The sequence below is a fragment of the Chrysochloris asiatica genome, unplaced genomic scaffold (genome assembly GCF_000296735.1).
Source record: "Chrysochloris asiatica unplaced genomic scaffold, ChrAsi1.0 scaffold00138, whole genome shotgun sequence".
Classification (NCBI taxonomy): Eukaryota; Metazoa; Chordata; class Mammalia; order Afrosoricida; family Chrysochloridae; genus Chrysochloris; species Chrysochloris asiatica.
Genome location: NW_006408656.1, coordinates 2,504,745 through 2,518,678, shown reverse-complemented (window position 1 = coordinate 2,518,678; position 13,934 = coordinate 2,504,745). Strand labels below are relative to the sequence as shown.

Here is a 13,934-nt window from a genome sequence, read left to right as displayed (position 1 = left end):
CAAGTGGTGGTGGTGTTGGATAGGGTGCAGAGAGGAGTGAAGGAGAAAGACCTCAAGGGTAGCTTCTGGTGTAAGCAATTTCAGAGATGGTGGAGCTGTGCAACTGAAAAGGGGGATTTTGGGAGAGATTAGTAAATCTCTGTATTTTCCCTAAGAATATTGCTTGACTTCCTATGGATGATAGTTAAAAGTTGGCAATATTAAGGGTTTCACACTGTATTGCAAGGTGGTGTAAGACTGAGTTCTGACGACCGGAGTCAAATTTCTTTCCGCATCTCACAGACTTTGCCCAATACCTGGTTCCGCCCTTTCCTAATCTCTTGTCTCCTGGCCCTGCCCGCATTAGATTTCTGCCCTTTAGACCGGCCTCGCCCTAAAAGACCTCGATCCGCCCATAAATCCACCATTTCCTCCTAGGCTAGGAGGAACCATCTGATTTACGGGTCTATTTTCCAATCATAATGCGGAAGAAATGCGGAACATCCTCTTAACTACCAATTAGGTGGTAACAGAGGCGGGCCCCGAACCGTGAAGTGGGGAAGGGAGAGGGGGCTGACCAGGAAGTGAGAGCTGAGGTTAGAAAGAACGAGTTAAGACCCGCCGGTGGTATAAAGGTGACGGGGTATTTGGACTCCCCCTGCTATCCCCTTTCTTTATTTCTGAGTAGAGGGTCCCTTCGCCTTTTGGATACAGAATTGCCTTTTTTTTTTTTTTTTTAAATGAGGAAGCGGGTGTATCCACATATTTAAATGTTTAAGGATCTTTTTTGAACTCCCATTTGTCGCTTCTCCTTCAGGTGAGTTCTCTTAACGTGAGGTAGGAGTACTGTCTCCATCCCCTTCTCGGGCGGGCGGCAAAGCTTTTGAGATCCTTCCTTAGTGCTATAGACTGATTAAAGCTCTCCTGATTGCGGGGAAGTGGAGATTGAGTGATGGAAATTGCTAGCTACACGGACTCTGCCCCTCTTGTTATGGGGTTAGAGACCTCAAACTGTGGTCCGAGGTAGTGGAGTGAAGCCAAGGGGACGAGGTTCCTGTAGTTAGGGTGGTAGTGGCTGTGTGTTGTGGAGTCGGTACCGACTCATAGCGACCCTGTACAGGGTTTCCGAGGCTGTAAATCTTGACGGGAGCAGAACGCCTCATCTTTCTCCTGCGGAACAGCTGGTAATTTCGAACTACTAGGAATAAAATAAGGCAAAGGAATGAATGGGGCCATGGTAGTTAAAAGGTCATTCAGTAGGAGAGTCCACTGTGGGACGGGAGTCGTTGAAGGTAGATTGGGGCTCTGAAATCTCCTTCCCATTTTCGAGACCGCCAGCTTTTTGTGTTTCCTTTCCCTCAGGCTTGGAGAAACACCAGAACATGTGGAATGCCAGTGCCGGTAGGTGTTTGGGAGATATCTCCTCCGCTCCCAGTCCTCTTTCCCGATGGCCTCCACTACAGAAAGTTTCTGTGTCAATTTTCCCCCTCCCCAAAAGCAAAGTCCTTGGACTACAGAGTTCACACCCTTTCTCTCTCTCAAGTCCTACCAGGTTCCATTTTTCCTCCTGTTCTCAGGCTTCTCTCCCCACCTTTCTATTCTCTTTACTTTTCCAGTTAACCTTAAGTGATGTTGTTGTGTGCCTTGGAATGGATTCTGGCTCACAGTGACCCATGTAACAAGGTAGAACTGCCCCATAAGTTTTTCTTTGTAATCTTTACTGGTGAAGTGTTGAACTTAGGACCACAAATAAGATCAGCGGTTCAGACCTAGCTGCTCTGTGGGGAAAGGATGTTACTGTATGATTCCATAAAGCTTTACAGTCTCAGAAACCTTAAGGAGCAGTTCTGCTTGCCCTCTGTAGGGTCTATGAGTCAGAATTACTCCACCGCAGTGGAGAATCTAAAGAAGCGGATTGCCAGGTTTTTCTCTGTTACGCTGTTAGCTGGGTTCAAACCACCAACCTTTTGGTTACCAACTGAGCACTTAACCATCACACCATTAGGACCTCTTTTCTTTTAAGTACTAGGTGAGAAACTGAGTCTGCTTCTTTTTTGTTGTTTGTTGTCAGAGATTCTGGGTAGTTTCAGTTTTAATGTATTTTGTTTTTTCCACCAGGGCAGCCGGGGCCAAATCCATATCCCCCCAACATTGGGTACCCTGGAGGTCCCAACGCTGTCCATCCACCACCTGCCAATCCTGCCTGTCCTCCAGGCCCCTTTCCCATTCCCCCAGGAGTACCCCAGGGGAATCCAGCTTTCCCCCCATGTGGACCCCCTCAGCCTGTGCCACAGCCAGGATATCCAGGATGTCAACCCCTAGGACCCTACCCACCCCCTGGCTGCTACCCTCCTCCATACCCACCACCTGCTCCTGGCATGCCTTCTGTGAATCCTTTGGCTCCTGGCATGGTAGGACCAGGAATGGTGATGGACAAGAAGATGCGGAAGAAAATGAAGAAAGCGCATAAAAAGATGCATAAACACCATAAACATGGCAAGGTCAGTGTTCTTCTGGAAGCTGGGGAGGGAGGGAGGGTGTACTCCCACAGAAGGACTATGCAGGCTGGGGTTGGTAGAGGAGGATTCACAGTCTGTTGCCGTGAAGGATAGTGATTGTGGTGTTTTGGTGGATGAAAGTTCTTTCCTTTGATGAAGGATTCCCACTGGTCATTTTGTGAAGAAATATTAGGTTTATTGAGCCTCCCATCTGGGAGGGGCTAGGCTGAGCCTAAGAAAAGCTAGCTGAGTCACCAACCCTTCTTGACCGCTATTTTCTCCACCAAAATGTTTGTCTCTTTTTTTCTTCCCCCACCCAGGAGCATGTTATATAACAAGTGGACACATCCACTGAGTTTGTCAATATGCCAATTATTAGAGTTAGTCCTTTGACAAAGTCTTATATGATAATTAACAAAATAATGTTATTGTTAAGTGTTGTCGAGTCGGTTCCGACTCATAGAGAGAGATCCTGGATAGGGTTTTCAAGGAGCAGCTGGTGAGCTTGAACCTCCAACCTTATGGTTCAAACCAACCTTGCAGTCCAGCACATTAACCTGCAGCACCATACCAGGACTCCAACAAAGTAATAGTGAGCCATATAAGGTTTCTGAGGCTGTAAATCTTTATGGGAGCAGACAGACTCATCTTTCTCCTGAGGAATGCTGGTGGGTTTGAACTACCAACCTGCAGTTCAGCACCTAGCCCACAGTGCCTCCAGGGCTCCTATCAGAATAATAATCTCTCCCTAATTTCTGGAGATCTTTTCTTTCCTTCAGTGTTTTCAAGGTGTTGTGTTAATTACCTAGGCTTTTTTGTCAGGGAATTAAGGATAAGAACAGGTGACTGACTCAGCCTCAAACAAAGCTTGGGACTAACAGTGTTTCATATTCAGCCCCAAGGCTAAGTATCCCTGTTCTAGAAGACTATCAATTAGGAGGGTGTAAGAGTAGCTCATAGGACAACTCCAGAAGGATTTCACTTACCTAGAGCTTGATGTTAAGTGCTGTTGACTCATAGGTACCCTGTATAGGGAGAGTTTCCAAGGCTATAAATATTTGTGGGAACAGAAGCCTCATCTTTTCCAGCAGAGCAACTGGTGGGCTCAAACTGCTGGCCTGATGGTTCACAGTCCAGTGCTTGTCCTACAGAGCTGCTGTGCTCCCTACCTGGATTTTGAGAATGTGTTAATTTGCATTTTAAGACCCATGGTGTTAGGACTGTTGAATAGATTTAGACTCATGGTAATGTCATGTGACAAGAGTAGAACTATCCCATAAGGAGAGGATACCTAGGTCTTTGTCCTATTGGGTTTGAACATAGGTTTGAACAGCCAACCTTTCTGTCAACAGCCTAGCATTTAACCATCATTTTACCAGGGTTCCTTCTTAAGGCCCATGTTGTGTTGTGTGCCTTCAAGTCAATTCTAACTCATAGCACACCTATAGCACACCTATAGCAAGCTCTACTCTATAGAGCTTGCTAAGCTAGAAATCTTTATGGTAGGAGATCACCACATCTTTTCTCCTGAGAAGCCTCTGGTAGGTTTGAACTGCCTTTTGATTTGTAGCCTAGTAGTTACCCATTGCATCATCAGGCTCTACTTAAGGCCTATAAATCCCAAAAAACTCCAAATCCATTGTCGTCAAGTCCAGTCTGACTCATAGAGATCTTATAGCACAGAGTAAAAACTGACTGCTAACCATAAGTTCGGCGGTTCAAACCCAGCCACTCCTTGGAAACCCTATACTGGTCCCTATGAGTCAGAACCAACTTGACAGTACTTAACAAAAAAATCTTTACAGAAGCAGATTGTCACATCTTTCTCCCATGGTGGGTTCAAACTGCTGACCTTTTTGGTTAGCAGCTTAACCTTTGTCCTACCACAGCTTGCTCTTAAAACCTATATTTGGCCTTAAATCTTGATTTTGAGTCTTTGGTGAAAGTCTTGAGAACGAAAGGTGAGATTGAATGGGAAAGAAATGACCCTGAAGACTCAAAAATTTTTTAATGGTAGCTATTTATTGATGAGAACTGACTCCACGGCACATAACAACAACAACAACAACATTGATGGGATTATACTTATAAGGAATCTTGACTAGAAATCCTCCAGCCTTCTCTACTGTCTTCTATACTTTCTTGTAATGGGGCTTAGGAAGAAGTAGATCCATATATATGTATACAAAGCTGCAGTTTCCACTCACTTTGCTTAGATTTACAGTTACTAGGGACTTTTCATGCAGTTTTACCAGTAAATATTTATAAGGTGGCAGCTGGCACTATGAGATAAAGTACTAGACCACAAGGTCAGTTTGAACCACAAGATGGTTGGTTCAAACTCAGCAGCCGCTCCTTGGAGGGTCGCTATGAGTTGGAACCGACTTGATGGCACTTAACAACAACAAACTGTTTCTTAGCACTATACATGTTAGTTCCTATAATTTGCAAGTAAAGAAAGTTGCATACTTGCTCCAGATAATTTGAATTCTGTGCAATATTTTAGGATGGTTTAATCCATTCTTGTATGCTTATTGCTGAAAGGAACTCTTCCTTTTGTTGTTTAAGGGATAGTCTGGTTCAAAACTCCTGACTTTCTCGGGGGGAAAAAAGAGGTACTTGGGTAGAGGGCTGGGGTACCAAAAGATGACCGTTGGGGTGATGAAGGATCATTTGGACCTGATGCTATTCCTCTCCCCTTTCCCCTTGCAGCATTCCTCCTCCTCCTCTTCCAGCAGTGACTCTGACTGAATACAGGGCCTGGACCCTTCCCTCAAGTCTCACCACTTCTGCTCTCCCATCAAGCTTCAGATGCCATGTTATACTGAGAGAAATTAGCATCTGTTCTTCTGCCTGAACCTCACCCTGATGCTCAGCCCTTACTGGCTAGAGAAAGTGAGGAAATGATTGCCATGGGCTAGCAAAGGGCTGCTTGCTTCCTGGGTAGAATATTTAGCTGATTAATTTAGCAGGGGAGTTATTTTTTTTCTGAAGATGCACCCTTTGAGTGAAATGCTGAAGACAACTTTAAGATCTATAAAATGTGATTTTTTTGAAGAAGAAGAAGGGGAAGAAAAAGCTTTCTTTTGTAATAGTGGCAGTTGGGGTGTCTTGAAGATTTCATTTTATATAATTAAATTAATTATATAATTAATTTTAATAACTTAAATTATATAGTTAATCTTATCTTTATATATATATTTAAATGGTGGTATACTTTAATGATTTAGTTGCAAATTCATTTCCTAGCAGGTCTTTCATTGTTTGCACTAACTTCAAGTCTGCTGGAAAGTGAAGTCCATTTGGTTGATGAGCTCTGCCTGCCATTTTTGAACCTCATCTCTCCTCTTTAGTTCAGTATAATATCTCAGGTCCTACTCTTGTTTGCCAGCTCTCAGTCCAAATAAAGTTATTTCTCCTGGTCTCTCTTCACCTGTGCCATTATCTTGGCTGGGCCTAGCACATTCTACTACTTTTGCTACCTTCTACAGACCTTTTTAAAGTGTATCATTTTTATAGACAAGAACTAAAGCATCGATGAGGAAGATAACATATTGTCGCTATGTTTCTTAAGTGCAAATAACCTTCAACACTGCTTCCGGTTTAGTGGAACAGGCTTTGGGTCTTCCCTTTGATGAATGGATATGGAACTTCATTGTAAATTTGTGTATCTGCTACAGAACTTCTCAGCCCTGGCTGCCCACCAGCTATTAGAATAATTTGGGGCTAAAGCCTCAGTCAAGTGAAAAAGATTCTTTAAGGATAGGGGTCCTACAAATCATTATTTTAAAGAAACTGTGGATGACTCTGAGACACAGTTAAAATCAAGGACCACCAGTTTACTATATGCCACACATTGAGTTCTCAAAGATATGTCTTCTTGTTAGGTGCTGTCGAGTTGGTTCTGATGCATAGCAACTCTGTATAGGAGTGGCTGGTGAGTTTGAACCACTGACCTTGCGGTTCAAACTGACCATGAGGTCCGTTGCCTATGCTATGGCGCCACACCAGGACTTTAGTGAAGTAAAGAGACATCTAAAAGAACTAATTATCAAAGATACTCACCAAAAATTAATAAAGATAGATGCTATAACATGCCCATGGTGAGGATATTGTTGTTTTGTTAAGTGCTGTCAAGTTGGTTCCAACCATAGCGACACTGTACAGGGTTTTTGAGGAGTGGTTGGTGAGCTTGAACAGTTGACCTTGCAGTTCAGGCCGACTTTGCAATCCAGTGCATTAACCCACAGCGCTACACCAAGACTCCATGACATAGAAATAATTCTAGGAAGGGAGAAAGGAGGCAAAGATGACTCTTGAAAGAAGTGACATTTGAACGCTAAGGCTTTGAATGAAAAAGTATGAGTAGAAAAGATGAAAAAATGGATTTACCAGTGGCAGAAAGGAGCTGGGAAAGGTATGTGCTTAGCCACAATCATAAATCAACCTAGTTTGTTTGAGAATTACAGATATCCCAGTAAGGCTATATTGCTTTTCTGGGGAATTAATAATCGAGGAACTATTGTGCTCAACCATTTTGGTGTTCAACCATTACAAGAGGTAACATATGATCAAGAGCCAAGGGTCCTGAAGGAAGAACTCCAAGATACACTGAAGGCATTAGCTAAGAACAAGGCTCCAGGAATTGATGGACTACAGGTTGAAATGTTTCAAAAAAATATGAAGCCCTGGAGACACTCATCTATGTCACGATGTATGGAAGACAACTACCTGGCCAACTGAATAAATGAGATACATATATGTGTCCATTCCAAACAGGTGACACAACAGAATGAAGAAATCACTGGAAATATCATTAATATTATATGTAAGTAAAATTTTGCTAAAGAATTTAAAACTACCTGCAACAGTACATTGACAGGGACTGCCAGAGGTTCAAGCCGATTCAGACAAGGGTGGTGATACAAGGGATATCATTGCTGACATATGGATCTTGGCTGAAAGCAGAGCATACCAGGAAAAATGTTTACCTGTGATTTATTGACTGTGCAAAGGTTTTTGACTGTGTGGATCATGACAAGCTATGCATAACATTGTAAAGAATGGGTGTTCCAGAACACTTAATTGTGCTCTTGAGCAACCTATACATAGACTAAGAGGCAGTCGTTTGAACAGAACAAGAGGTCACTGAATGGTTTAAATTCAGGAAAGGCATGCATCAGGGTTGTATTTCACTATACTTATTCAATCTGTATGCTTAGCAAATAATCCAAGAAATGGGTTATATGAAGAAGAACACGGTATCAGGATTAGAGGAAATTCATTAGCAACCTGTGATATACAGATGATACAACCTTGCTTGCTGAAAGTGAAGAGGACTTAAAAACATTTACTGATGAAGATCAAAGACCACAGCCTGCAGAATGAGTTGCTCCTCAATGTAAAGAAAACAAAAATCCTCACAATTCGACCAATAAATAACATCATGATAAATGGAGAAAAGATTGAAGTTGTCATTTTGTCCACTATAAACACTCATGTAAGCAGCAGTCAAGAAATCAAATGACATATTGTATTACGCATATCTGCTGCACAAGACCTCTTTAAAGTGTTCAAGAGTAAAGATGCCAGTTTGAGGACTATGGTGTGCCTGACCCAAGCCATGGTAATTTTCAATAGCCTCATATGCATATGAAAGTTGGGCAAAGAATAAGGAAGACTGTAGAAGCATTGATACATTTGAGATATGGTGTCGGAGAGAATATTAAAAGTACCATAGACTGCCAGAAGAACAAACAAATCTGTGTTGGAAGAAGTATAGAGTGCTCCTTAAAAGCTAGGATGGCAAGACTTGTCTCTCATACTTCGGGCGTCTTATCAAAAGAGACCAATTCCTGGAGAAGGACATCATGTTTGGTAAAGTGGAGGGTCAGCGAAAAAGAGAAAGACCCCCAACAAGATTGATTGGAACAGTGATAGTAGCAATGGGCTCAAGCGTAACAATTGTGAGGCTGGTGTAGGACTGGTGGGCAATGTTTTGTTCTGTTGTGCACACGGTCACAACGGGTCAGAACTGATGCAACGGCACGTAACAACAACAGTTGTGCTCTGGATGCTGAAGTTTCAAATATGAAGAAGATAGTCCCTGCCCTTTGTGAGCTGTAAGATCATTTGAAACAGACATGCTAATTTGTAAATATTTACAGTAAAATGACTACATTGAAGATCCAGGTTAAACAAAGGGGAACAGAGGAAGCACTGACAGCCCCATGGGTACAAATGAGCTAGTTCTGGCCTGGCCCTCAATGAGTAGGCATTTCCAAGTTGGTATATAACACGGGGTCCTGGTGTGGCACTGTAGGTTAAGCACTGAATTGCTAACCTCAAGGTTGGCAGTTCAAATCCATCAGCTGTTCCTCAGAAACCCTCTACAGGGTTGCTATGAGTCAGAATCAACTCAGTGCACTTAATGACAATGCATACTGAACATTTATTATGTGTTAGGCACCAAGTGCTTTACTTTTGTAACTTGTGGAATTGTTACAGCAACTCTATGAGGTAGGTACTATTGATTCTAATTTGCAGATGAGGGAAACTTAAGTATTAAGAGGCTAAATAACTCACCCAAGGTTACACAGTATTAAGTGGTCCAGTAAAGGAGCTCTGGTAGCGTAGCAGTTATGAACCTTAAGGTCAGGAGTTCGAAACCACCAGCTGTTTCGCGGGAGAAAAGAGGCTTTCTGCTCCCGTAAAGATTTACAGCCTCAGAAACCCTGTACAGGCTAACTATGAGTTGGAACCAACTCCACAGCACATAACCAAGAGGCAGTTGTTTGAATAGAACAAGGGGACACTGAATGGTTTAAAATTAAGAAAGGTGTGTGCCAGGGTTGTATTCTTCCACCATACTTATTCAATCTGTATGCTGAGCAAATAATCCAAGAAACTGAATTGTATGAAGAACGTGGCATCAGGATTGGAGGAAGACTCAACAACCTGCAATATGCACAGGATACAACCTTGCTTGCTGAAAGCGAAGAGAACTTAAAAAATACTGATGACGATCAAAGACTACAGCCTCCAGTATGGGTTGCACCTCAATGTGAAGAAAGCAACAATCCTCACAAGTGGACCAATAAGTAACATTATGGTAAATGGAGAAAAGATTGTAGTTGTCAAAGACTTCATTTTGCTGGGATCCACTATCAACACTCATGCAAGCAGCAGTCAAGAAATCGAATGACGTATTGCATTAGGCAAATCTGCTGCACAAGACCTCTTAAAGTGTTCAAGTCCATAGATGTTAGTTTGAGGACTAAGGTGTGCTTGACCCAAGGCAAGCTTCATATGCATGTGAAAGTTGGACAATGAATAAAGAAAATCACAGAAGAATTAATGCCTTAGAGTTATGACGTTGGAGACGAATATTGACAGTACTATGGACTACCAGAAGAACAAACCTGTGTTGGAAGAAGTATAGCCAGAAGTATAGCCAGAATGCTCCTTAGAAGCCAGAATTTTGAGACTTCATCTCTCATACTTCAGACATATTACCAGGAAAGACCAGTCCTTGGAGAAGGATATTATGCTAGGAAAGTAGGGGGTCACTGAAAAAGAAGAATTCCCCCAACGAGATGGATTGGCACAGTGGCAGCAACAATTGTGAGGATGATGAAGGACTGGGTAGTGTTTCGTTCTGTTGTGTATAGGGTAGCTATGAGTTGGAACTGATTGGACAGCACTTAACAATAGCAACAACATAAATATATACTAACACAAGGAACATAGGGCATAATAAATTAGTACTTTATAAACTCATCTAGCATAACATAGGTGTAGATAGGTTAATATACATTATTAACTTAGTTCTCAATAAATCTTTGAAGTCAGAAAACAGGTTAAAAGAGTCTGAATAAATTATCCACTACACACTGCTGTTGAGTTGATCTGATGCATGGTAACCTAGGACAGAGTAGAACTTCTCCATAGGGTTTCCAAGACTATATCTCTACAGGAACAGACAGCTTCGTCTTTCTTCCTCGGAGCAACTGGTGGTTTGAACCATGGACCTGGAGGTTTTCAGCCCAATGCTTAACCAACACTCAAATGGGCAGAGTCTGAATTTGAATCTAGAACTTCCTGACTCCAAAGTCACATCTTGTCCTCTGTACCCCTTTCCTTTCTTCCAAATGACTCCTTGCTTTGCCTCCACAGTGCTCTGCTTGTTGTTATGTGCTGTGGAGTCGGTTCTGACTCATAGCGACCCTGCATAGGGTTTCCAAGGCTGTAAATCTTTAGGGGAGCAGAAAGTCTCATCTTTCTCCCACGGAACAGCTGGTAGTTTAGGACTCATTAATAGTATTACTACATTGAACCATGAATTGGAGTATGTAGATGTTCTGTTGATACTGGTGTTCTTTAATGTCTGGGACCTTGTATCCTATTAACTTTTAACTTGAACTTTGTTTTGACTCTTACATTAGAAATGATTTCATGGCTATCCACACACCTTCACCCCAGCTCTTAGAGTATGAAATGACCCAACTGTAAACTATTGAGGGAAAACTGACCTTTTAGTCCAAGCTTCAAAGTTTTTCTGGTGTCCTAACATTTTCCTACTTCCTTTCCTCTCTCAGTATTTGGTCTGCCCCTTGCTCTTCCTTTTATTTCTATTTTGCTTTGATCTACTGATCACCCCTTATTTGGGGGTTGGGCAGAGAGGCATAGGAGTTCCCAAGCTTTATTTTCCACTACAGGAAGATATCTCCCTTCAGGTGACTCCACTGAATTGCTATTGTTGTTAGGTGCTGCCCAGTCGGTTCTGACTCATGGTGACCCTCTGCACAACAGAAAGAACACTGCCTTGCCCTGTGCCATCCTCACAATTGTTTTGTTTGAAACCACTGTTGCTGCCACTGTGTCAGTTCATGTTGTTGAAAGTCTTCCTCTTTTTTGCTGACCCTCCACTGGAGGTCTTTCTCCAGTCTTCATTGTCCAATTTTCACATGCATATGAGGTGATTGAAAATATCATGGCTTGGGTCAAGCGCACCGTAGCTTTCAAACTGCTATCTTTGCTCTTTAACACTTATTTAAAGAGGTCTTTTGCAGCAGATTTGCTTAATACAAAACGTTTGCTTTCCTGATTGCTGCTTCCATGAGCATTGATTGCTGATCCAAGCAAAATGAAGTCTTTTTATCATGATGTTATTTACTGGTCCAGTTGTGAGGATTTTCGGTTATTTTACATTGAGGTGCATCCATACTGAAGGCTGTTTGATCTTTATCAGTAGATATTTTAAATTCTCTTTGTTTTCAGCAAGCAACATTTTGAATCATCTGCATATCACAGATTGTTAATGAGTCTTCCTCCTATTCTGATACTACATTCTTCATATAATCTAGTTTCTCAGATTATTTGTTTAACATACAGATTGAACAAATATGGGGAAAAGATACAACCCTGGTGCATACTTTTCCTGATTCTAAACCATTCTGTATCCCCTTGTTGTGTTCTAACAACTGCTTCTTGGTCTATGTAAAGGTTCCTCATGAACTCAAGTAAGTGTTTTGGAATATCCACTGAATTGGAACTGCCCAATCATGCTTGATTTGTATTAAAGCCAGAACAGATACCCAAAAGATTGTAACAATTTTCAGTAATAACCTTGTATTCGTTGTCTCTTTCAATTTCCTTCTTATTTTGCTTTTCTCCCTGACAGAGCTCTTCCCTAGCTTAAAAAAACAAAACTTCTTAATGTGGAAATTGACAGATATAAGGAGAGTAAAGAAAGTATTATTAAAAGTTCTAATTTAAGAGTAAAAGTATTATTAAAAGTTCTAACTTTCATCTCCTAGCTCCAATTTTCCACATTTCATTGACCTTATTTTATTCCACATATTTTCCCCCATTTTTTATTATGAAAGTTGTAATAAAGTTTAAAGATTAGTACAATGATGATCACCTATATGCAAAGCATCTAAATTTAACAATTGTTAACATTTTGCCATTTTTAAAATTGATATTGTTATGTGTCATTATTCTTCTCTCTTAAATACTTCATCAAGCACTTTCAAAGAAGCATTTCTCCTACATAACCACAAAGCCATCATCAAATTTAAGGAAACTAATTATACTTTCCTTTTTTTTCTAACACAGTAATGTTTAATAGTATCCCAAATATTGGAGTCTTCTGGTGATTGCATAAGTAGACACACTTCCTAATATACCCTAATATTCGATTAATGTTCGCATTTCAATTGTCCCCAAAATAACTTACATAGCTTTAAAAAAAAAATGCAATAACTAGGATCCAAACAAAATCCACACATTTAGTTGGTATGTGTTTAATGTGCTCATTTATCCTTTGTACTTCCTGTAAATTGGAAATTAGGTCTAAATGATTGTTTAAATTAAGACTCTTTTGGCAAGAATACTTAATAGATGCTGCTGCTTACTTCTCATCTCATCGAGGACCACACAATGTCAAGGTTGTTCTAGTATTAAAAAACAAACCTACAGCTATGATTCGGACTCATAGCAAAATCTGATCACTTCCAAGATCCATTGAAAAGTTACGTTTTTTCACTGTGTGACTTGCAAACATTTTGGGGGTGATATTTGGCAGCCTTCCGAGCTCTGGTAGGTAGTGGTTACGAGTCGGGCTGCTAACCTCAAGGTCAGCAGTTCGAAACTACCAGTCGTTCCAAGCGAGAAAGATGAGGCTTTCTGCTCCCATAAAGATTTACAGCCTCGGAAACTCTATTCAGGGTCTCTAAGTCGGAACCAACTATGGCACACCACCACCTCCATTTGGCAGCATGACATGATCTGGTTCTCTAACAACCTCCATTTGAATTTTTAACGATTGATGATCCTTGCCTTAATGAATAATTTCATTCTGCGTTGCAGAATGATTTTTTAAAGTCTTTCATTCCTTCTAGATTAATCAGAAATCTTTAAAAAGTAAGTTTTCTCTTAGCTTAATTCTTTTAATTACCTATGTTCAGAGTAAGGAGTTCATGTGATAGTCACCGCAAATGTGATAAATCAAGGTTTTTTTTTTTTCTTGTCACTGTGGACTATTGGGTTTTCCCGTGTCTTATCATTCTCGTTACCCAAACCTTTACCTTCCCTTCTTGATCCACATCACTGCCACCTCTCTCGCACTTGCACCTGAACTTTCCAGCCAGTCCACTAGAGGCCACTAGTTTCCTTTCCCGGATCCACGCGGTCTGTCTATCATACAACCCGCCTTTTGTTACCAGTCGTCTCGCTAGTGTCGATGCTATCCACGGAGACGCTCTAGGCTGTTGGGAGGCCGTCTGCATTGCGTGGGGAAGGTTGGGAGGACGCAGTCGCCTCGCCGGCCCCCGGGCGGTTAGCGCTTCCGGGGTCGGAGGGTGCGCGGGGTTGAAAGCAGGCCGCTCCGCCCCGTCCCCCTCCCAGACCAGCAGAGGCAGCAGCCGGAGCAGCCGCCGCCTGCGCCCTCTCCCG

The 13,934-nt window shown here is 41.8% G+C and overlaps 1 protein-coding gene across 1 annotated transcript; it reads left to right on the top strand.

Moving 5' to 3' along the window:
- The first annotated feature begins 1,361 nt into the window (after positions 1-1,361).
- PRR13 (proline rich 13) lies at positions 1,362-5,228 on the top strand. The gene is made up of 3 exons (XM_006869962.1): positions 1,362-1,380; positions 2,098-2,486; positions 5,190-5,228. The coding sequence occupies exons 1-3, from the start codon at positions 1,362-1,364 to the stop codon at positions 5,226-5,228; spliced, it is 447 nt and encodes a 148-aa protein (XP_006870024.1).
- Positions 5,229-13,934: the final 8,706 nt, after the last annotated feature.